The sequence below is a fragment of the Cydia strobilella genome, chromosome 12 (assembly GCF_947568885.1).
Source record: "Cydia strobilella chromosome 12, ilCydStro3.1, whole genome shotgun sequence".
Lineage (NCBI taxonomy): Eukaryota > Metazoa > Arthropoda > Insecta > Lepidoptera > Tortricidae > Cydia > Cydia strobilella.
Window position 1 is genome coordinate 10974389 of NC_086052.1, and position 24652 is coordinate 10999040.

At 35.6% G+C, this 24652-nt stretch overlaps 2 protein-coding genes and 1 non-coding gene across 5 annotated transcripts; 1 reads left to right on the top strand and 2 right to left on the bottom strand.

The window, feature by feature from the left end:
• The first annotated feature begins 185 nt into the window (after positions 1–185).
• Positions 186–8633, top strand: LOC134746112 (protein suppressor of sable). 3 transcript variants are annotated; one of them, XM_063680374.1, is made up of 2 exons: positions 186–342; positions 4437–8633. In XM_063680374.1, exon 2 carries the CDS (start codon positions 4450–4452, stop codon positions 7933–7935), a length of 3486 nt encoding a protein of 1161 aa, XP_063536444.1. In that variant the 5' UTR covers positions 186–342; positions 4437–4449; the 3' UTR covers positions 7936–8633. The 3 variants fall into 3 exon arrangements, with proteins under 3 accessions (XP_063536444.1, XP_063536445.1, XP_063536443.1); XM_063680375.1 differs by lacking the exon at positions 186–342 and adding an exon at positions 363–636; XM_063680373.1 differs by lacking the exon at positions 186–342 and adding an exon at positions 1032–1326.
• A 591-nt stretch (positions 8634–9224) lies between these two features.
• Positions 9225–12993, bottom strand: LOC134746113 (intraflagellar transport protein 22 homolog). The gene is made up of 4 exons (XM_063680376.1): positions 12867–12993; positions 12476–12651; positions 10039–10241; positions 9225–9348 (listed from the first exon to the last, which is right to left on the bottom strand). The coding sequence occupies exons 1-4, from the start codon at positions 12909–12911 to the stop codon at positions 9227–9229; spliced, it is 546 nt and encodes a 181-aa protein (XP_063536446.1). The 5' UTR covers positions 12912–12993; the 3' UTR covers positions 9225–9226.
• Positions 12994–14143: 1150 nt separating this feature from the next.
• On the bottom strand, positions 14144–14215 carry Trnaq-cug (transfer RNA glutamine (anticodon CUG)). The gene has a single exon. It is a non-coding gene; the product is annotated as a tRNA-Gln (tRNA).
• Positions 14216–24652: the final 10437 nt, after the last annotated feature.

Sequence of the window (24652 nt, forward strand, 5' to 3'; positions counted from 1 at the left end):
CCGACTTTATTTGATAAAAATAGATTATTATATCATTTTTGTTTTAAGTAACTTAATGTATGAGCTAAAAACGTAAGGTTAATTAAAATATGCACTTAGTAGGCTACTACGTCATGTTATGAGTTCATCAGATGACCATAGTTGACCGACATTAGCGCTATAACAGGAAATGTGCACAAATGTGGAACTAAATATTTGCCACAACGCTTCCAATTTACGCTGCAGTCGTCGTCCGAAATCATTATTGCGTACCCGATTGTTACGTCTTTATGCAGCAATGCTATGAAATAATTCCATTTTACATGGCGTATAGTAGTTGCACATAGTGAATCGTTCATTAATGTAAGATTGGTAACACTTACTAATATTATTTACTTCTTAGGCCATAATGAATGCGTGTCCCCTCTAAAGATACATAGTGCTTTTGCAGCTAAGATTTTGCCAAATACACGTGCAACATTCATTTTACACACCAATTAGTACTTATAAATGTAACAACAGTGATAAATCTTAAAAATACAACTCCCGTCAAATGCGCATTTTCATCAATTGTATATTGCCACCAGCCATCTGCCAAAATGGCGGACAAAGGTCGCAATAACTAATGGCATAAAATTACAGCGATACCTTTTCATGGTAGGTTTGTACAGTATAATGTAAGACTCCATTTTTAATTTTAAGTGCATGAAATTTATATTTGTTATAGAAATGAACATCTCAAGTGCTTAAATGCATTTGTTCTGATTCATCATCAAAGCTTGAGTGGTGTCGGTTTTTGTTTGCCTATAATTTTTTTTTAAAGATTTACTGTACTTTCTCTATTGTACTAAAACGGCCACGATATAATGCAGCTTATATTATTAATCCCTAGTTTCAAAATATTAGTTTTTCCAATAAAAATGGTTATTTTTATATTAAGTGGTAGGTATTATACGGCCATATTATGATGGGAGCCCAAGTCCCTACATATTAGAGTCACAGTAGGTAGAATGCTATACGCCAGTAGAATGTCTTGTGGCTAAGTGTGAGTGAGCGTTATACGCTGTGTGACCTCGAATAAGGATCAACACACAGATACGCTGTTCTAGAAGGCTGGCGTCATTCATTCCGTCGTGAGAGCGCGGCGCATAGCAAGACATTGTGAAATGTGAACGGCCGCCCACTGCTTTCCGCACCCAGCTCTATCTACTAATTTACTTGAAAGTAGTGGCTATGAACAGTTACAGTACTGACTTCTGCCATTCAATGTTATTTCTTACTACGCAACTTCTAATTTGTGAATTTTGGAGATAAATTTCCAATGCTTATTGTCTCGGCGAATATTAGGTATAGTATTTAAGACGACGGGAAGTTATTTCAGTACATAGATATACCAAAGGGTTCAAAATATTGTTTTCGAATGTATTTCCGTATTAATGTTTAATTAACTTAAACAAAGAAAAATAAGAGGTATACCTAAATGAAAATACCATTGCTTTAGTGAATTCTTGTGCAACGCCAGTAAACTATTATTAAGTACTTGTCTATAATTATTTTAATGTACATGGCATTTATATAATTTTATCTTGGTTTCAGTGACGTATTTCTCATAAAAAAATCAATATTCCCACGCGCTACTTTAATTTGGTCGGGTTATAAGAACAAATATGGCTGCTCAAGCTGCTTGCTGCCAAGTTTTGCAATCTTATTAAATGACGTGTTGTGTTCTATTTTCCTAAAAAAGTGTCCATCGGGGACTTGCTATTTAATTTTATTCTAATTTACATTATTGTTTTTCAAATTACAATGTATATAATAAAACAATATAGGTTATATATGATAGGTTGTTCGGTTGAAAATGAGGTATAAAATACCCAATGACTTATTGACATAAGGTTCAAATTATTTAAATTAGTGCTATGAATTATCACGGGCCACTTGCACCATTCACTAACCCGGGGTTAACCGGTTACACCTGGAGTTACCATGGTTACCAGTACAATTCGACACTGGGTTAACGGTTTAACCCCGGGTTAGTGGGATAGTGCAAGTGGCGCTTAATCGATAAAATGACAAAATGCTTACTAGTTTTGATAAGTTTGATTAAAACACATCAATAATCGTTTAATCAAATATAGATGCCTCAAATATTAACAAGCCATCTGCTGGGATTCGTCCAAAAAATTATACTTACATGTATTTTTCAATGTATTCTTTACGGCTTAATTCATATCATATGTTAAGTACAGTAAGGCCGATTAAGTTCTTGTAAATATGCTCGTAATTTATACCTACAAATTTAGTTATGGTAAAACCTCCCTTTTTGAAGTCCTAAAACATAAACTTAGACTCAAATCAATTGCTCGAAATATTTAATTGGATTCTGAATTCAGGCCTACTACAGTGGAACCTCGCAAACTCTGACCTCGATAAGATAAAGATAAGATAAATCCTCGTTAACACGATATAAAACGCGATTCCCTTCCCTTCAAAGCCAAACATCTCTACCACTCGAAATATTTAACCTCATTAAGACGAAGTAACAACGTATTATTTTATGCATAATGAGATACAATCTATTTGATCCTGTATATTAATTTGATAGTAAAACTTATCCATTTCTCGATTTCTTATTCAAATTTATTTTAATTTAAAAAAGCTACGTTTGTTTAAAGGCGAAATGGTGGAAAATTCGGAAAAAGCCAAAAGTTAATGATTTTTAAGATAAGATAATGATTTGTTTACTTAAACATGGTACATTAAGTTGACATAATTGCGGTATAAGCAGGCAGAATCACATGTTTAGCCAAGGGCAGCATGCAATTATTTATCTTAAAATTAAACTAAGTATTTATATTATGTACATTAACAATCAATTATTTACATTACATCCATTTTTCATTACAGCTATTAATTAAATTGAATATACACCCCAGGCCAAAAGTATGGAAACAACGTTGTTTTCTTTAATATCTCATGTTTCTATCTGTGTTGTATATTTGTAAACTAAGACTTGCATTAGGCAAACCCAAAAGATTAAAAATACACGCTTAATATCAAAACATCTTAAAATATTGTCAAAAAGCTAAAAAAATAAAGTAGGAAAAAGTTACATAATTATACCCTACCCTTTAATTACATGACAAAATGTTGAATTGGCAACTATCACAGCCAGAGTAATTTTATTTTTAAAATGTTCTATTATTATTTTTACCAAATTGTCAATGAGTAGTATAAAATCCATCGCTTAAAAGATCACACTTTTCTATTGAAATACAAGCTTGTTTCCATACTTTTGGCCTGGGGTGTACATTTTATTATAATTTTTACGTACATTACACTTTTTATTTTATTTAAATGCCTTTTTAAATAGTTATTCAATTATTTTTCAATGTCCAAGTTCAATAATCAATTATAATACCTACATCATTCGTCCAAAAATTCTTTAATTGTATAAAAACATTTATTTTGGTAATTTAGTTTTAGTATGTGAATTAAGCGGTTGTTTTCGGGGTTTGTAGTTACTTTATATTTAAATACTTTGTTATAGGTATATCTCAAATAGTGTATCTTTATTATGGTAGTAAGATTTTTCATATATTTTTTACCAGTAATTGTATATTTATATAAATATGATTTACCCTATGCAAGTTCTAACACTGTGTCTAACGCAGTGAAAATCGATGTTTGAATATTTTTTTACTATATTTTTCCCGGAATCAGTAAACAATTACGTAACACATATGTTAATATCGGAAAAAAAAACATGCATTTAAGGGTTAATTGAATTACCTCTGTATGTGAAACTTCGAATTTCTTAGCGTTTCCCTTGAGATTCCTGCTATCGAGGTTCCACTGTACAATAAATAGGTAATTCGCAATTAGTTTCCAAATTATTGGTTTTATAATTATAATAATACGATAAAGAGCATACCTATTTCTATTTAGCAAAACTTGGGCCTTAATTAGCTTACAACTTAATGGATTCCACTGTGTAACGAAACGAATTGTACCCATTTTAACGTATCAACATTTTAACGTATCAACATACACAATAGAATGTTACTTTTCTGGAAAAGGTGTTTAACTCCTGACAATTAGGAGAAAAATATTTAGTGACCTTTATTTTATCAAAAGGGCAAAGTTTGCATATGTTTTTTAGGTTGTTATGATAATAATTGATATAGTGATGGAAAGAAGTAAATTGATTGACAGTTTTAGTTATTTTTACTCGTCTACGGTATGAGGTCAATTTAGTTAGCATTTATAATAAATAATAATAATAAATAAATAATGCCCTGGTACTAGAACACTGAGTCGTAGTTATTTAAGGGTTTTTAGAATACGGGCCTTGGTATATTATCAGTGTGCGGGATCTCGAGAAGTTATAAAAAATCATAGAAATCCACCCGAAATTGCAATTCTCGTGTTTGATAATTGTTTATTCTCAATTTCAGAGACATCATTGCAATGGCTGACAGTGCAGTAAATATAGATGACTTGGAAGATGGGGAGATTGAGAGCGACGCCGAAGATATTCATGAGGCTACAAACGAAGAGAAAAAAGAAGACTTATCTACCCAATTAGATAATAACAAACAATCGGAAGACAAATTTGAACCACAGGACTCGTATTACCCAAAACAAGGTAAGAAAAAAAAGAAATCTCGCAAAGGTGAAAAATTTAAAGATAAAAACAAGAAAAATCGTAAATACCCTGTTACAAACGAAGAAGATTTTGCGGGCGATATTGAAAAAGCTATTAGAAAAGCTATGAATAAAAATGACGATGAAGAAGAAATGCCCTTTGAGGAGGGAGAGGATAGAAAAAAACGCAAGAAAAGAAAAAAACACGATGTCATAGACGGACCTAATAAAAAACGTAAAAAACAAGCATATTCCGATGAAATGGACGAAAGTGAGATGATGTGTGTCAGAGGAGCTTCTCCGGTTAATAGAGAATCTGATATGGGTGCGTATGGTGATGACGATAGAGATTCTTATGCTTCTGATAGTAGCCACGAAGAAAGAAATCTTCAACATCCCCAACAGAGAAGGAGGCCGCCTCAGAGAGATCGAAATAAGAATAATAAAAACGATAGAAGAAGAGGTGCACATCCCATGCAAGACCCTGACGGTGTCTGTGTATACTTTATGCAAGGTAAATGTCACAAGGGTGACGACTGTATATTTTCACATGACGCACTACCTCCTCGTAAAATGGAGCTCTGCAAATTTTATCTTATGGATTGTTGCGCCAAAAGAGACAAGTGTCTTTACATGCATGCTGATTTTCCCTGCAAATATTACCACACCGGTCTTCCATGTATTTATAAAGATGAATGTAAATTTGCACACGGAAAACCTTTAAACGAAAATTTGAAAAATATTCTTTTGAAACATATTGAATCTGCACCTAAAGAAATACTGGGTGATTTCCCTAGACTTAACAGAGAAGGTGCTCTTAAAATGATGCAGCAAACTCAGGCAAAACTTATACAACAGTTTACAGAAAATAATGACGGCCAAGAAAAAAATATTCCATCTCTATTCGAAATTAATATACCAAACATGCAAAATACGACAGACTCGTCCCAATACAACCAAAGTAAGATTTCGCCCAAGGTGCGCCAATCCAGGTGGCAAAACGATAAGTCAAACCAAAACTTTAATAATGTTTCACCTAACAGTAATGCAAATGCGGGAACAAATGTCCTCAGTATTAAAAATTTGACCGGAGTTTTAACACCCAGACAAATATCTGACCTGACTAAAATGGGTGTCGAAACTTTAGACCAATTAGGGCAATTAACTGTTATGCATTTAAACAGTATTGGAATTTCACTAAAGCAAATAACAGAAATACAGTTAAACACAATGAGTATTCAAAAACTAGGGCTCATAAATGCAAATACAGAACAACAATCCTCATCATTTTTGGGTGCTGTGTCAAGTAGTAAGGACCTGGACCTAAGAGTCCCGCCCGTCGCTCCACCTCATAATAATTTACCTGTATCAGACTTACCCGGGAAAGACGTTGACATGAGGTTTCAACCATCTGTTCCGATGCCGATAAATGAAGACAGTTTGACTAATAACATGGAAATAAAAACTGATTTCAAACCAAATAAAGATATGATTGATATAGACCAGTACACAAAAGATGCCTTGAAATTTAAGGACAAAGAAAACGTCGACGTTTCAAATGAAACTTATGATAACGACAAGTCTGTGATCGCGAACGAATCTAAGGATGTAGATCATAGGGTGCTTCCTTTTACTGATGACAGTTCAAGAAATACTAATTTTGAAGAAAGTTCCATTTCAAAAGAGTGCGATGTAGACATAAGGTTTCTTCAGCCGGGACCAATATTTAAGTACCCCGAAAAAAGACATCGCCGATCAACTACTGACGACGAGGATAATAATTTATTAATAGATGAAAAGTGGTACTCTAGCGACGAGGAAAAAGGTCCTAAAAAGAAGTCTCCGGCATCGTCACCTCAAACATCACTTTCACCACAGGCACCAGCACCACGTGTTATAGAACCGTCAGCTGTTTTAAGTAAAATCGGAGATCTTTCTAAAATCGATATAAGTGAAGACGTAACTAAATTACTGAACACTATGCGGAATAACTTACAAGAAAATAAAGTACAAGAAAATAAAGTTGAACCTAATATCGAAGCCATTAGTTCTCCAAAGTCTAGAGACCCTAGATCTCGGCGCTCTCCGGATAAACCAAATGATGTAGTAAAGCTCTCGAAAAAAATACCACGAGTGTCAATTTATGAATGCGTTGATGGTGAGCCAACTGATGGACGGCGTAGGTCAGATGTTGATTTGAGACAGACAGACTTTAATCTTCCTGCCTTCGGAGATACGGATTTACGACAGGGAACTAGCGGAGACATAGACTTTCGCTTAGGATTACCCTTTAAAGCAATACCCAATTATACTCCTGCGTCCGAAATAGATGGTTCAATCAATAGTCATCCGCATATAACCTATAAACTAGTGCCTATAGACATTCCCAGGCCAGATTACACAGATATTAGAAACAGTACTGCTAAGTCGCAAGCATTATTAGATCCTAGGTTAAGGAAAGTGTTTAGATTATCTTTGGACGAGTCTAACAGTGATAGTGAGAAATCTGTTAAAGCTGCACCGGTCGCAACGGGTCCAAGGGCTGATCCTCGAAGAAAACCTAAAGAAACTAGCGAAAGCGCTTCCCTAGAACAAAAACCTAATACTCTTGACATGCAAACGATATTACAAAATTCTAATTGGTATAAAGATATGAGTTCCACTCAAAAAATATTTGTCAATCAACATTTAGCTCCTGTTACACAGATGGTGAAACAATTCCAGCAAGACAAAACGAGTGGTAAAATATTTGATCTTAGTATAGTACAAAGCAATAGTATGTTATGTAGTATCTTCACTAATTTGGGTATCGCTTTAGGTGAAAATGGCGAGTTTTCGTATTTACCTAAACCTAAAGAAGCTCTACTCAAGACTCCATTAAATTATCAGAATTCAAATCCATTTGGTATGAACACTAATATACCGGGGAGTGCCACCGATCCTACTATGAATTTAATGAATCTTCCGCCGATGAACATGACCGGAGGTATGAATAATATGAATGTTGGTCACTTGCAAAATTTCAATCAGCCTTTTTCGGACCCGCGTGGGGGCCCTGGCCCTGCGCCTGGTCTTTTAGGTATAGCTCCAAATATTCCACATCATTTTAACAATAACTTTGGAAACATGGGGTTCAATGGACCAGGACCTGGTAATGATTACAACTACGACGGGGAACAAAATTACCAGAGGTTCCCAAATAGAGGAGGGCACAGAGGACGTGGTAATGATCGATGGAGTCGCGGCGGCTCGGGACGAGGGCATAGAGATCGTAAGAATTACAACGATAGGGGTAGTTGGAAACATTAAGTATAATAAAAAAGTCATTAACCTAAACGTTACTATGGCAATTAAATTATTTTTACTTCCGCAAAATCTAAATTGTGATTACCTGAATATAGACAGACTAATTGTACAGTTTATTTTTATATTTATTTTTATGATCGCAAGTTAGGTCATACGACCTTAAAGGTTTTTGTAGAAATTGTAAATATTTGAATACATGTATGTAAGGGCAGGTTCTAGAGAACAGTAATATGAAATATCATTAATGTAATTATGTCTTAATAATCATTTAATTATGGTTTCTTGTCGTAGCAAGTATTTATTGCTTAAGAGCCAAATTGTTTAAGACTGAGTGGTAGAATAGGATGTGAATTGTTTTGTTTCTGTTCCGAGTGAATAATTCCATGAAGTTAAGTCTATTCTTTATAATGAATGGTTCAACGTGCTTATTTGTTACGATTCTGTTAAAACCATCTTAGATTTTATATTTAATTTGTAATTCAGTGTTGTTTCTTGTCACCGTCACTAATTTTACTATTTCTGTCGTTTGGTTAAAAGAAGATTTTCAAAAGTATAACAAACAAAAAGCAATAAAAATGTGTTTAACATAAACCTATTAAACAATACAATTTTACTCTATATGTAGAATTTGCCGTATTTTGTAAATTAAGTGTAGTGATGGGAAAGAACAAGCCTACTCAAAATAAATTGTTTATATTTGAGAGAGTATTCCTTTTGTCACCTAAATACTTGAATATTGTTACAAATTGTAACTGGATTATGGCACTATTCATAACTAAGGTACTTACCTTTTTTCAGAATGCTGAAATATTGCGTTTTTCTTAAAACAAACTTGAATGTTGTATTCCGTTGTGTAACTCTTATCAGATTATTTGTGTAGTTACACAATGGTCTCAAAATTTTTTTTTTACAATTAAATAATTATAGGCATATAACACGCAGTAATTCTACATCGGAAAAAAATAGGTAGGTAATTCGTTTTGTTATAAATACGCCGGAAGATTTTTTTGCAGATATGCTAATTGAGCATTTAAATGACATGAATGGATGATTTTCAGTGGACTTATGCTACAATGGTGTGTTTGAAGTTCAAGCTCTACAGTATATTGTATGCAATGCCCTTAGCGTTGTCTTCGCACATCATCAGGTATGAATTATATATAGTTAGTATAACCAAAGAGGGATATAATATATATATCTTTTGGTATAACATATAAAATGTACAGACGTTACACAGTGAGATACTGCATAACTGAATTCGGGTAAGTAAAATTAGGCACTGAAAACAACAATTCTAATTAGATCTGTTTATTGATTGTAAAATTGAAACGACAAAGTTTGAAAAATCTATTTTTAAACGATTACCTCCAGTCTTGAGGTTTATTGCGACTTGAGATACCTTCGAGAAAGTGGGAGCTGCAAATAGAATGACGAATAATTAGCCATAACCTAAAATTGTCTACCTTTTTTTAGATTCATTGATTAATAACTTCCTCGTAGAGCTAAAAGTATGAAGGATATAATTACTCTATAGGAAACCACGCATTCTATAGGGAGTATTACTGTTATGTTGTGCCGCCAGAGTGCAGCACTAGGGTACATACTAAACCATAGAGTAACTTATACATAATATAGATACTAAACAGTTCTTGACAAGTTGTCATTATGACATTGATGCATCAAGGCGGTTTTATGCGAAAATCGAATATCATTTTTTTCCATATTACATTAAAATCACGAGCACAATTAAAATAACAAGTAATAGGTAAATTTAAAAAAATATTTAATTAAAATTTATCGTTCGAATAGGCCAGTGATAGAGAGGCAGAAACCGAACTTTCACTTTTCGTGTTTTGCGGTAGGCCCTGTGATTGTGCTAGTGACGCCCTCTACGCAGTTTTGCGTAAAATTCCCTATTATAAAAACATAGGTATCACAATAAACATTGACCTACATAGTCATAGGAGCAAATATTTTTTACGCTCTTTTTAAGTTCTCAAAATTTGACCACAAATTTCAACAGGAGGAAGACGCACCTGATGTAACTTATCACGAAATCTACAAAGGATAAACCTTATTCCTTCATTAATAACAAAAAAAACTTACATAGGTTTAAAGATTCCAAGTCGTCTTGTTCATCTGTACAATTATAAAATAGGACGCATTGCTTAGTGGTAAGCTTAGGCTGCGAAACGAAGTAGTTGTACAGAAGTTCCATTTCTCTGGTAGCAGCGTTTGCAGTGCTTGGCGAACATACCAGGATGACTCCTTGTACCCCCACACGAAGTGCCGGCCAGCATGATTCAAATCTAAAGTTCAGAACATAGAAACATTTTAATTTTATTATTTATCTCCCCGGGACTTAATCGCGTAAAATAGTTTTAAAATGTACCTCCGACGTTTCGAGGACGGCGTTGTCCCCGTGGTCTCGGATTTTAATGCTCTGGTTTCCTAGGATAGAGGTGCCGTCATAAAGCGGCCGTCTCCATACAATGACTACTACATCCATATTTAGCCGCATTATTTCGTATGGAGACGGCAGCCGCTATATGACGGCAGGACGGCACCGCTATCCTAGGAAAACAGAGCTTTTCCACTGGAAGTCTATATTCTAAATAAAATTAATATTTTGTAACAAAGTGGCATAGGTACTTACCTACAATTTAATTTAAGTAGGTAAACTTAGGGTCACTTGCACCATTCACTAACCCGGGGTTAACCTGTTAAACCTGGAGTTACCATGGTTACCAGTACAATTTGACACTGGATTAACGGTTTAACCGGTTAACCCCGCGTTAGTGGGATGGTGCAAATGGCGCTTATATAGTTACCGAATCGAAAAAAAACAATTTTGCATGAACTTAGTCCTCCAAACCAGTTGATATTTATAACATAGGTTTTGAAAAGTTAATAAAATTAATATTTTAACTAGTCTTCTATGAAAATATTGGAAATGTTGTTTAATCACTAAAATTAAGTAAGTAACTGTAGGTCAAAGACTGTAACTCCGTATATATAAGATGAATTCAGTCTAAGGAATAAACGTGCCTCGAAAGTCAAGAAAATTTGATTCTCGCATATATGGCACTACCACCAATAGTTAATACCAACCTTTGGCCTATTCTCGTTTAGATGGCGTTGACGGTTTCGTTTGTTATTTAACAATTTTAACACATCAGTGAAAGATCATTGGTCAAAATCATATAAAAATAATACATACATTTTTTGATATTTTTATTTTTAGTTTTAATCGTGTGTCGATAGATGGCAGTAAATTTACTGTGACTATAAAATTTACTATGACAGCTTAGTACTCCTCTATCCTCTGTAGGCACAGAATAACTAATAGTACTACCGTACTAATAGTGCTGTAGGTACATATTTTATTAACCTTTTATCAGGCAAAGGGTGATATGCCAACCACATAGTACTTATATGTAGGTATATCCTTTACCATAGTCAGGTTTTAGCTCCAAATGTCCTACAAATCATTATATCGATCCCTGAAAATATTATTTTATGATCTTTCATTCACAACATGCTTTTAAATACAATAATATTTCTTTGGCAGTCGTTTGAACTCAGTTGACCAGTAATTTCGGTGGTTTATGACGAAAATCGAACACTTTATTAATTTCAGAGAAATGAAAGTAGATAGGTCGGACAAATTATTGATATTTTGTAGATTTTGAGTGTACAACACTATCTAACAGGTTATCTAATCTCATACTTTGCTAAACATTGATGCGTTTTGTAATATGTCCAGAATTAGGATGTGGGATGACAGCCTTGTTAGAGTTTGACTATGTGGGAACTATTCCGCCCATTAGCCCGGTTAGGTGTCCTTCGTATCATGTAAAAAATATCTTATTGTATTCAACCTATAACTAGGGAATTTGCGTAGTCTTAAAAGTTCCCTTTAAAGACCTTGTCCTTTTAAATTTAGGGTTAAAAACTGACTATGGTAAATTATACAATATACTATAGGTGGGTGGCATATCACCCTTTGCCTGGTAAATAATACAATTACACTAAATTTAATATGGCAGTTCATTACTCAGACACTCCCCTTTTTTTTGGTTTACAGGAACATATCCGACTTTTGTGAATACATTTTGTACAAGACGCGGTTGCAAACCTATATAAAGTTCTTCATAAAGCACGTATGGACTGAAATAACGTTAATTTGTTCTTCGCGGCCTGCAAAAGGGTTAAAGGGCTTATTACACTTTGCTAAATTTAGTCATCCTAATTAGACTGCTTAGGATAGGAAGGACGCTCTTGATACACTGCTAAATTTAGTCACGACAGTTCTAAACTTAGACACGTCCGCCCGCCGTAAGCGACTAATTAGTGACTGCACTAAATATTATTACACCTATCCTGGCTATCCTAACTAGGATGCTAAATCATTCTGCTTGTCAGAAACCATCCTTGCTCCTAATTAGGATATCCTTACTTGCTAAACGCGATTACACTTTACTAATTTAGGTTTCTAAATAATTTAGAATCCTAAACAAAGTGTGATAAGCCCTTAAGTTACCTATGATCTCCACTGCAGTCCCACAATTCTATGTCATTGTTATAAACCTTGTCATTGACATTAATGTTTGACAGTTCAAATTCCACAATGCGAACACCTTGAGTTGGTTTTGGTGGACCTGCTTCTTCAATATTCATTGATTCGGATATGAAATTAGCTATTGAAGTTTTGCCACTCTGCAAAGGAAAATAAGAGCGTTACAAGGTATTTCATAACGATTATTATATGTAAGGGTCCAATGTGCATTGCGTATCACTCTCATTAAGCAAAATGTGAGACGCAAATACACATTGGACCAAAATATTGGACAGATGGAAATGATGGAATACCATCCTAACATGGGACCATCTAAATACTTTCACCAACAGTTCAATATTAGCAACAGACTTACGCCGGATGGTCCTATGAGTAAAAGTTTTATTTTGTTTAAGTGCATTTTATTCTTAATTTCGACTTGTAAACACAGATACCTATTCCATATAACTAAAAATATTAACAAGTGCTTATTTTTGTAGGTAAACCACAAACAACTGACAATGCTGTTTTGTTGTGGTAAGCATAGTGCTTTGCTTAGCAACCTATTTTTACGTACCTATTCTTTGGTACCTACCTAAGCATTGACGTATAATAAATAGTATTTATTCTATACAAAGATAAATAAAGTATTTATTTACTTAAGTAATAAGTACAAAGGTAAGTACCAGATATAAGTAAATAAATAAATTTTACAGCTTCCTAAAATTTTGAAATACATATAAAATGCCCATGGCGGCGCCACTGTCTACGCAAGTATTTTTATGTAAGACGAATACAACAGTCTAAGGAAAAAACGTGGCTCGGAAATCAAGAAAATTTGATTCTCGCACAGATGGCGCTACCACCAATAGCAACCTTTGGTCTATTCTCAGCTAGATGGCGCTGACGGTTTCATTTGTTATTTAACAATTTTAACACTATCAGTGAAAAAACATGGGTCAAAATCATATAAAATATAAAAATAATAACTATAAATAAAAAAATCATTCATCCAAATATCCATTTTAAATATATTAATAACGGGTCACTCACGTATTTTACGTACGTACGTAATTTGTTTGTGTCTCACGGAAATTTTGTTTTATATACATTTTTTGATATTTTTTGTTTTTAGTTTTAATCGTGTGTCGATAGATGGCAGTAAATTTACTGTGACTACAAAATTTACTATGACAGTATTCTATAATTATTCTCTTTGATAATATTATCAAAGATATAGATATAACTCCGTAATAGATGGATACAGTCTAAGGAAACAAACGTGCCTCGAAAAATCACGAAAATTTGGTTCTCGATCAGATGGCGCCACTAGCTTTGGCCTACTCTCGTATAGAGGGCGTTGACCGTTTCGTTTGTTATTTATAATTTTAACGTATATCAGTAAAAGAACATGGGTCAAAATCATATAAAAATAATTAATGCAAATAATAAAATCATTTATCCATATTCAAATACATTTTACGTATTTTTATAAATCTTGTTTTTTAGTATGTCGATAGATGACAGTGAATTTACAGTGGTTACAAAATTTACTATGACAGTACCGCTATATCTTATTATATCCTCTTTGATATTATGCAGGTTTAAAATAATATCAATAGTCAAAAAAACAAAAAAAAAAAACAAAAAGACAGGTTCCACCGAGATTTGAACTCGGATCGCTGGATTCAGAGTCCAGAGTGCTAACCATTACACCATGGAACCGTTGAGCACTCGCTCGAAATATTGTATTAGCTTGTACGCTCCGGTCACTGGCATTTCGTTTCAACTGATTAGTAGGGCCAGTTGCACCAACCACATTTGACAGACTGATCAACGTCACTCAGTAGTAAACTATGAAACTTCCCATACAATAAAATTTTACGAACGTTTTAACGGTGACAGGCGGTTTAGTGCAACTGGCACTTAGTATTTGTTCTTTCACTGATATATATGTGTAAAATTTTTAAAATGGTTAAATAATAAACGAAACCGTCAACGCCATCTAAACGAGAATAGGCCAAAGGTACCCAAATGTTGGTATTGGTTGGTGGCAGGGACCGGACAACCCTTTCCGCGATAAAACCCTTTCAATGGGCGACACTTAAACACGGCTAACACATTGAAAGACTTTCCCTTTTGAACTGCAAGCCCATTCATACCCTTACCTTTGACTAACCCTTACCGAGAAGCTAACCAAAAATAAGGCTAGCTCTTAATAAGGGTTACCCTTATCTTTAAGCGCTTTTTATAAAGGTTTCCCATTGCGTGAAAGAGACAGGATTAGTATATATCTACGGTAGTGTATGAAAAGAAAAGAAAATACGTGCCTAGTCAAAGAACGCCGCCGTCGCCGCCAACGATCGCTCGGATTCGAAGTAATGTGTGCTTTATGAACAAGGTAGACGACTTAAATTAGCACGCTTATATGCTAAAAGGGAAGCCCTTTATAAGGCTAACCCTTATAAGCAATATGCAAGGTGTTGGTGAGCGGATGATAAGGGTTTTGTAAGGGTGTTTGGGCTACCGATTACTCAAGTGTGGTAGCTTTATATAAGGGTTTTTAAAAGCAAAACAAAGGGTTTCGTTTGGCAAAGGGTATGGTGAATTAAGCCTTATGCAATACCCTTATAAAACCCCGATAAGGGATAGCAGGCCGGTCCCTGGTTGGTGGTAGCGCCATCTGTGCGAGAATCAAATTTTCTTGATTTCCGAGACACGTTTTTTCCTTAGACTTTATTCATCTTATACGGAGTTATATAGGTATAAGATAAGTCTAAGGAGAAAACGTGCCTCGGAATATCAAGAAAAAGTTATACACGAATAGATGGCGCCACACCTTTGGCCTATACTCGGGTAGATGGCGTTGGCGACACTGTTTGATATTTGATAATTTTAACACATATCAGTGAAAGAACATGGATCAAAGTCATATATATATAAACATATCTAAATATATATAAACATTTATCCATATGTATATAATTCTTTTGATATTTTGATACATTTTCATTTTTAGTGTTAGTCGTGGGTCGATAAATGGTAGTAAATTTACTGGGACTACAAAATTTACTCCATAGGTAATATATATATATATATAACCCTCTATACTATCTATTCTCTTTGGTAGTCCACAGCAGATTTTGCAATGACAAAGAAAGTGTCACGTCATGTAAATGTCAAAATCCCGTGAAAATATGACGTTTATTATAAGTATTACACTTCCTAACTACTTGTATATATACTATGTCTATGTCCACTTCCATACTGTCGCCGTGTCGTGTCAAAGTCAAAATAATCAAAATATGACATACAGTGGAACCTCGATAGCACGAATCTCAAGGGAAACGCCAAAAACTTCGCGTTAACGAGGTTTTGTCTTATAATAGAGGGCCTTGACTTAGGGATGTTCTTATAAAAAGACAACAGATAATTCAGTGATGATATTTGGAAGTTTATTATAAAATCTTACACAGTTACCCATGAATGATTTTATAATTTTATGGAGCCGAGTGAAGGGTACTGCAAGCTTATGCTTATTTCTAGTATTAATGTTATGTATTATGTATGTCACAGTTTTTCTTAATTCTGTCTGTCTGTCCGTCTGTCCCCAGGCTGTATCTCAAAAACCGTGATAGCTAGACAGTTGAAATTTTCACAGATGATGTATTTCTGGTGCCGCTATAACAACAAATACTAAAAATAGAATAAAATAAATATTTAAGTGTGGCTCCCATACAACAAACGTGATTTTTTTGCCATTTTTTCCGTAATGGTACGGAACCCTTAGTGCGCGAGTCCGACTCGCACTTGGCCGGTTTTTAACCAACTTCAAGATTTCAAAAGGAGGAGGTTATCAATTCGGTTGTATGTTTTTTTTTTTTAAATGTTTGTTACTCCATAACTCCGTCATTTCTGGACCGAGTTTGAAAATTCTTTTTTTGATTGTAAGTATATACATACAGATTAGTCCCGTTTTGGTCAAAACGCAGTTCTGGTGATGGGATCCATGAGGAATCGAGGGAACTCCTCAAATGTTAAAGGCATACATATAGTGAATTTAGTATTTTCATCAACAAATCCAGCTTTTACATAAAAAAGTGACATTTGATGAAGTGGAACTGCTGATGATGATCAGAATGGAACTCTTCAACGACACATAGTTCACGTTTGGCGATTTATTCTCTTCGTTATAAACCCAGACCCAAACTTGGACCTGGACTTTTTTTTTTACTGCGATCCTCACAGAACCGAACTGCTATCAGAAAAGTGGGTTAGGTTAGGTTAGAACTGTGACCCTTACAGAACGGGAGCCCCATCACTCGCCTGAAGAGGTTTCCGAGCTGGAAGGCCCTCAAGTGTTCCGAGGTGCCTTCAGCGGAGTAGGCTGCTGGAGCAGCCCCAAATTGATAGGCCCGCAAGGGCAACGCCGGCGGGGTCTCGGAGGTCTGCAAAGTTGTTCCCGTAACCCCGCCCAAAAGCGAGCGTCGGAACACCCCAGGGGTTTTAGTCCGTGCGAGTCGGACATACCCACTCGGCCTCTCCCGGGCCGGGTGGGATCCCTAACGGATTTCCCCTGGGTAAAAAAAAAAAAGTGACCCTTACAGAAACGAAATGCTATCAGAACATTGGGTTAGGTTAGGTTAGAACTATGACCCTCACAGAAACGAAATGCTACTAGAAACGTGGGTGGTTTTGCCCCATTTTAGTTAGGCAAAAGATGCTGTCTTGTTCATTTCATTGTCTGGAGTGCACCATCAACAATAAGTAACCTTTCAACGGCATCCCCCATTGAAGTCGGTTTTTTTTTTCTCAAAAATTATTTCTTACACATTATTATTCTTTCTATTGGATAGTAGAAATAATTCTCGCGACTTAGATAAAGGCCGTGTTAAGCGCCGCTAGGTTACCGACACTATAGTCTTCCTAAAAACTTGTCTAGAAAAGGAAGTGAGCAAACGGTTCTGTTGTGCCCGGAGGTGGTACCTAACTGTTTCTAACTACTCCGCTAAGCTGCGTGCCATAAGGAAAAAAAAGCATTTATTCAAGGTTCTAACCTTCTAACCATGAAGTAGAAGTGTAGCTCTTTGAATTTGTAATAAAGAATAAGCAGTAACTCTTAGAACTTCCTAGTAACAAAAATAATTAGGTATATAAGTGTATCGGTCACGTTTAGATTTAGTTGGCCAGGACTTACTGTGTCGTGGCACTCTTGCACTCTGCATGATACAAAGTTGATTTCGAATTCCTTATGTAAACCAGTTACCAATTTATTTTGCACCATACGCTCGTGAATCTCGTGATACGATATACGTGATACAAAAAACGGATGAAAAAGTTGAATTTTATCCACTAGTGTCAAAATGAATAAATGATTTCTAGAATGATAAATATTTATATTTAACTTTCATTTGAATTTAATTTGTAATGTTTTACAGTTAGTTCCTATTTTCCTCGCGCTGGTGTGGTGAAAAAACATTTCCCAAAATGTCAATTTCCAGAGAGAAAAATACTGAAAATAGGGACTACGTTTGTGTGGATCAGCGTTCAGTCGTCCACTATCCTCTCTAATGGCAGTTGACATTGCTGTTATTTAATCGTATGGCGATATAGTCACATAGGCAAAAATTATGTACAGTATATTATTTTTCAACACACTTGCTCAAAACGACGTTTTTATTCCACCGATTTTTGGCTCATAATCCTAGATAATAAACACGCGTGCTCTTTCAGTGTATTATTCCACTCGTGCTTTTTCATTATATTATCCGACTGAGTTAAGAAGCTAACTGATTGCTAATAATATGCATGGAAAGGGAGCCTTCTTTAATTGGTCGGACTGGCGGGCACGGGCGCGCCCGACGGCCTGCGCAGTGCGCGGCCGGGGCGAGCGAGGGCCGGCCGGCAGTACGAGTATGACAGATGAAACACACAATACTAACTGTTTTAACTATTAAAATTTGATTAATATGAAAGTTTCTTTTTTTTTTCTCGCAAGTGTGTTGAAAAACGTCGTATGAAACGCGTGTGCATTGGTCATTACCCACATCGGCTTTCTTATTGCGCGCTCGCTTACACCTCGCGCGCACAATATCGCCTCGTGTGTAATGACCAACTTAGCACACTTGTATCAAAATGTACTACTATAAGGCAACATCCAAATTTTGCAACCACTGCACAGCATCTGCCGTCAGGTCTAATAGTTCATCCGGGCTACCCGAGTATCCCGACATCGCTGTTTAACAAAAACAAAGCGTTTATGTTTATTTCATGTTTACTGTAAAGTTATAGCGTTTTTAATTAAGTAGATATGTAGATGTAAATGTAAAACCGACTTACTTACAAAGTAAACTAACGGCAAGCGACCTTGCGGTTTACCATTGTTTGTTTAGGTCCATCCTCGTTCTACCCTAATGATATTATCTTATCTTAATCCCTTGAATAGCTTGCTTTCTCAACCGCTATCAGAAGGTGCTGAAAAAATGTTTACGTATTATAAAAAATATCTTGAACTTAGGTCTGAAGGTTATAGTTACACACGTGAACTCCCCTATGAGGCTGGCATCGTCACCACGAGTGTACCAATATACCATATTACTTACATACAGTTGACGAACAAAAATAACAGTTTTCACGAGATATTTCTGAGCAAATCTCTGTTATCTCTGAATTAATTAACTGACCGAAGCGTTAGTGATGGTTTCCTTTTTAACTCGGGCCTCGGGCATTTTGCTTTCGTGTCCGGATGTTCTCCTCTACAGGTCACAATTTTTCTCAACCGATTTTTGGGAAATTTTGTGAGTAGGTTCATTAGTTTATCATTTTCCTGTCGTTTCGTTTTTTGAATATATTCAAAATTGTGGAAATTGGCATAAAGGACTTAGCGTCTATGGCACTTAAGACCGTTGTGAGTACGTACGCTGTGATAATGACTCAACGAAGTATTTTTTTTTGTTTTTAAATTTTCATATTATCTATTATTTTGGAATGAATAAATTGTTCGAAAACGGAAGAAGCCTACAATAAGTTAGCATAATCCGGCAGCGTGCGGTGCTCCATCATTAATGTCCCGCTACGTGTTTACTATGCCTAAGCTTTCATCGCTAACGGATTGAAGCACCACACAGGTTTACCACATTACATCGGACATTATATGGATAGCAGTCTACGATTGTAAGTATTAAGCCAAATAATGTTTACCTTATACCTGCAAAGTCGTTAAAAATATCAAGTCCGTTTTACCCCCTGAATAAAAAAAAAATCTTAGTGAAGCTCTTCAATATTTGAAAAATAGAATAACCAGTGGGGAGTAAGTGAAGGTTCACTACGATTCCTCTGTCCTCGTGCTCAGATTGCACCTATGCTAAGTCCTAATCAAATAGGTAATTATAAAAAAAATACAAAAAACCCGACTGCACACTAAAAAGAGGAAAACAAAAAATATTGTTTTCACCTCAGCAGCTCGAACAAGCCTACTTTCGTCACTCCCTGAAGTGAGGAAAGTGCGACTTTCCTCACTCCAGGGAGTGAAACAATGTAGCTTTTTAATTTAGTGAAGGCCATGAAATTCATACTTTTATTACATTTTTTTTATGGTATGGTACGTTACGGTACGGTACTGTCCGGTCCGGTACGGTCCGGTCCGGTCCGGTCCGGTCCGGTCTCGTCTTGTCTCGTATCGTATCGTATCTTATCGTATCGTACATATTATAATACTTTTATTTCTGTTTATTCTGTGTAATTCGAAATACTTACATTTTAACCTTTAATATGTTCTCACTACTGAGGTGAAAAATTATGTGTGCAACACGAGAGCAAAGTTATTTTACATCTCGTGTTTTTGAGTTCCTCGCTACGCTCAAGATTCTAACTTAGAATCACTCGCTTCGCTCGTGATTCAATTATAGAATCTTTCGCTTTCTCGGGACTCAAAATAAACACTCGCAAGAAAAACCAACTTTCCTCTCTTGTTGCACAAATAACTATTTCATTCCTCATGCTCTGAAAGAGGGTCATTATTGTTCTAAAAGGTGTGCAGAAAATGATACGTGTCTGCACTAGAGCATTTTACGTTCGAACGGTTTTAATTTTTTTTACGATAAGCAATTGAAATTTGAGTTTAAATGGATTTGTCATACAATTTCCATTCTGATATTTGACTCTCCATTCCATAAATAACGATACTTAAGCACACTCGACAATGTATCTAATAGGATACATGCCAGAAATACAAATATATAAATGAAATATTTTTTTTTCATTTTTAATATGTATTTTTATTGATCAGGAACTAAAAAATAACAAAAAAGAAAAAATCGTACACTTATATCCTTGCCAACTTTAGGGTTAAGAAATATGTACTATAAAAATTTATACTTGGTCATGTTTAAAAAGAAAACACCTGCATTTCACTTTCCTCGTATTCGAAATGAAAAGTAGTGTTTAACTCGGGTGAAAGGCATAATTTCATCCCTAGGTTAGTTAATCTACTATTAATCAAATGCTAAAACCAAGCTATGGAATACCGTTTAAACATATAAAATATAAAATGCACTATGAAATGCAATATAAAATGCACTATGAAATGTGTTCGTAGGTAATCGATAGTTAAATAAATATAAACTTATTCTAAATACTAACTAAATATAATTTATAAATGTTGATGGTAAGTATCGCCAAGACGAGCAAAGCGAAGCGCAAGGGCACTACCTACCTTTTCTCGAAGCGCTTCGTCGTTTTTTTGAACTCTCATAACTTGGGTTTGGATTACACCAGATAAACAAAATTCTCGGGATATGATGCCAATAGTGGACTTATGAAGCATAACATTTTTTAATTTATTAAAAATCACTTTTTGAAATTCGCACTTCATTATGCCGTCCTTTTCAACTTAAAGGGTTCTAATCGGCTAAAGTAACAATTAATTTTGTATTATACATATTATCAACTAGCTGTGCCCGCGGCTTCGCCTGCCTGGAATTCGGTCTGTGTCAGTAAGCGGCTAATTCACCCCTAATTTATCTCCCTGTCCCCTGGAGGCGGAACTTAAAGTTGACAGATGGATACGCTAGAGGACTGTAGTCCAGATAAATTATTTTACAATTAGGTACCGACGCCCGAGAGCGCTTTAAAGCAAATAAATATGGCTGTCTCGGCGCCAACTACGAATTCGTAGCTTTTAGTGTCGAGACACTCGGTCCATGGGGCAGGGGTGCACGCGAGCTCCACAAGGAGCTCGGAAAGCGGTTGAGGGAGGCAACGGGGGACCCTCGCGCGGGCAGCTTTCTCGCGCAAAGGCTTGCTATCGCGATACAGCGTGGGAATGCTGCCTGCGTGATGGGCACTTTGCTAAGAGGTCAGGGTTTGTTATAGGGATTTTTTTTTTAGGTAGGTTTAGTTTTAATCGTTTTATTTTATAAGTAGTCTTAATTTTGTTTTATACAATTAATGTAAATTTTATTTATCATCTTTACAATAAAGCTTTCATTAGGTACCTACCACCAAAGATAGATATAACTCCGTAATAGATGGATACAGTCTAAAGAAAAAACGTGCCTCGAAAATCACGAAAATTTGATTCTCGATCAGATGCCGCTACTACCTTTTGCCTACTCTCGTATAGAGGGCGTTGACGGTTTATCCATATTTAAATACATTTTAACGTATTTTAAAAATCATTTATCCATATTTAAATACATTTTATCGTATTTTTATAAATCTTCATTTTTAAAAGTGTGTCGATAGATGGCAGAGAATTTACTGTGGTTACAAAATTTACTATGACAGTACCGCTCTATAATATTATATCCTCTTTGCTACCACTAAATAAAACTACACTCCAAAATCAATATTTTTTGCCCTTATTCAAATCTTTGACGTGATTTAAACGGCATAGAGTAGTAGGTGTATATCGAATGATACAGTACCATTTTTGTATTTTTACGTCCTTGACTGTACCTATCCAAATCGGGTACACTACATAATTCCGAAAAATTTTATTCCGAATTGTAGAATGTCGAATTTTATCATTCCGATTTTTAAATGCTCGACCCATCAAAATTCCTACTGTCATAATTACGAATGATGAAAATCACGAAGATTTATATTTCCGAAAACGCAAAAAGCCGAATTTTGTAAATTCCGAACTACATAATTCCGACTATAACAATTCCGATGGTGGCAAACACCGAATTTAACAATTACGATTTTTGAAATCACGAATTCCGAATTGCCATTATTCCGAATTTTTTAATTACGAACCACATAATTCCGATTATAACAATTCCGACAGAGACAAACGCCGGATTTAACATTTACGATTTTCAAAATCACGAATTCGGAATTGCCCTTATTCCGAATTAACGTGATTCCTATTTTAAATATCCCAATTTATAAATTTCCACTTTTCTGGCAACAGTTCGTTTTCGTGGGGGTCGCAGTTCTAACCTAACCTAACCCACTTTTCTGGCAACAGTTCGTTTTCTTGGGGGTCGCAATTCTAACCTAACCTAACCCACTTCTGGCAACAGTTCGTTTTCTTGGGGGTCGCAGTTCTAACCTAACCTAACCCACTTCTAGCAACAGTTCGGGTTCGCAGGTTCGCAGTTCTGTCTAATTTATTTATGCCGAATTTTTATGGCAAAAATATTTTATGCCGAATTTAACATGACGCGGCCCGTAATAATTAGTAAAACGTGAGTCTTCATTTGAATATCACGGATTTCATTTTTCCGATCATGTAAAAAACCGAATTTCTGAATACCGAATTATTTTATTTCCGATCGGACAATGATTTTTCGGAATTTATGAATTCGGAAAAAAAATATTTTCGGAAAAGTGTAAAATCTGAACTTTAAGCTTTCTGTCAAGTGACAATGGGATTTTAAGTTTTCGGAAATTTGGACATTCGTGATTTTATTCCATCGTGTTTTTAAAAATCGTAATTTTGATATTTCGGACTTATAAATAATCGGGATTATGAAAATCGTGGTTATAAAAATCGGAAAAACGTATTTCGGAATATTTGGGTGTCCCCATCCAAATCATGTCATCCAAATCGGTCCTCCAGTCAAAGCGTCTGCCCCCTTTTTTTTTGTTTTCGGAGTGAGAAATGCATCTGCGTAGCGTCTGCCCCTACGACTTGTTGATGGTCATAGCGAAGCAGACGCTCACGGGGACCTGTAGGCGCTTGAAGCGGAACGGGAAGTTGCTCGGAATGAGGGGGATGCGCAGGATGTACACGGCTTCTCCGGCGCCACACTCCGTCAGGATCTGCGCCTACATATGTATTGCGTACGATGTCTTTGGGATCACAATCGAGACTCGCGCTGGCTTGCCGTTTCAGCCGAAAGCGAAGCGACCTGCCTGGCTAGAGCGCCACTGAGTCTCTCACCGTGGTTTTCTCAGACTCCTGAGACCGTGCCCCTTGTGGCCGCAATGCATTGCGAGACTTTCGCGAAAGATTCGATTTTTTTCGGGAAGGCATGGTAACGCGTATAAGTCCCAAATCGTTTGACATTCACTGAAAAATGTATTTTTTTTAAAGTACCCACCTTCGTGACCATTATTAAGAGGAAAGGGTACGGCCGCTTCTCCATGCAAACGCAGTCTCCATTTTTTGGATAAAAACTACCTTATGTTCTTTCAGGGTACTCAAACTATCTCTATACCAAATTTTATCTAAATCGGTTTAGCGGTTTAAGCGTAAAGAGAAATTAAAAAAAGTTTTTTTTTTTCATATTTTTTTGTGTTTTCACTCGGGAATGGTGTCATTTTGATATCATAAATGAATTGGCCATACCCGATTTATACAAAAACGATACCTAACTTGGCCTAGTAGCTAAAATGATATAGTTATCAAGATAAAGTTTTTAACCCCTTTTTCACCACCATGGGGGATGAATTTTTAAAAACGCTGAAAGTAATTTTCTTGCTTTTTATTATAATAACGTTTTGCAGTTTCAAGTTCCTAGCTTAAAATAAAATTTGCACCCCAAGACAAACTTTCATCCCCTTTTCAACCCCCTGAGGGGTTAAATTTCCAAAAACGTCAAAATTTGTTTTTTTGTAATCGTCTATCATACCTTTTTAAGAAGTTTCAAAAGCATTTGTAATGGATTCAAACTTTCAACCCCCTTTTAACCCCGTTAGGGGACGAATTCT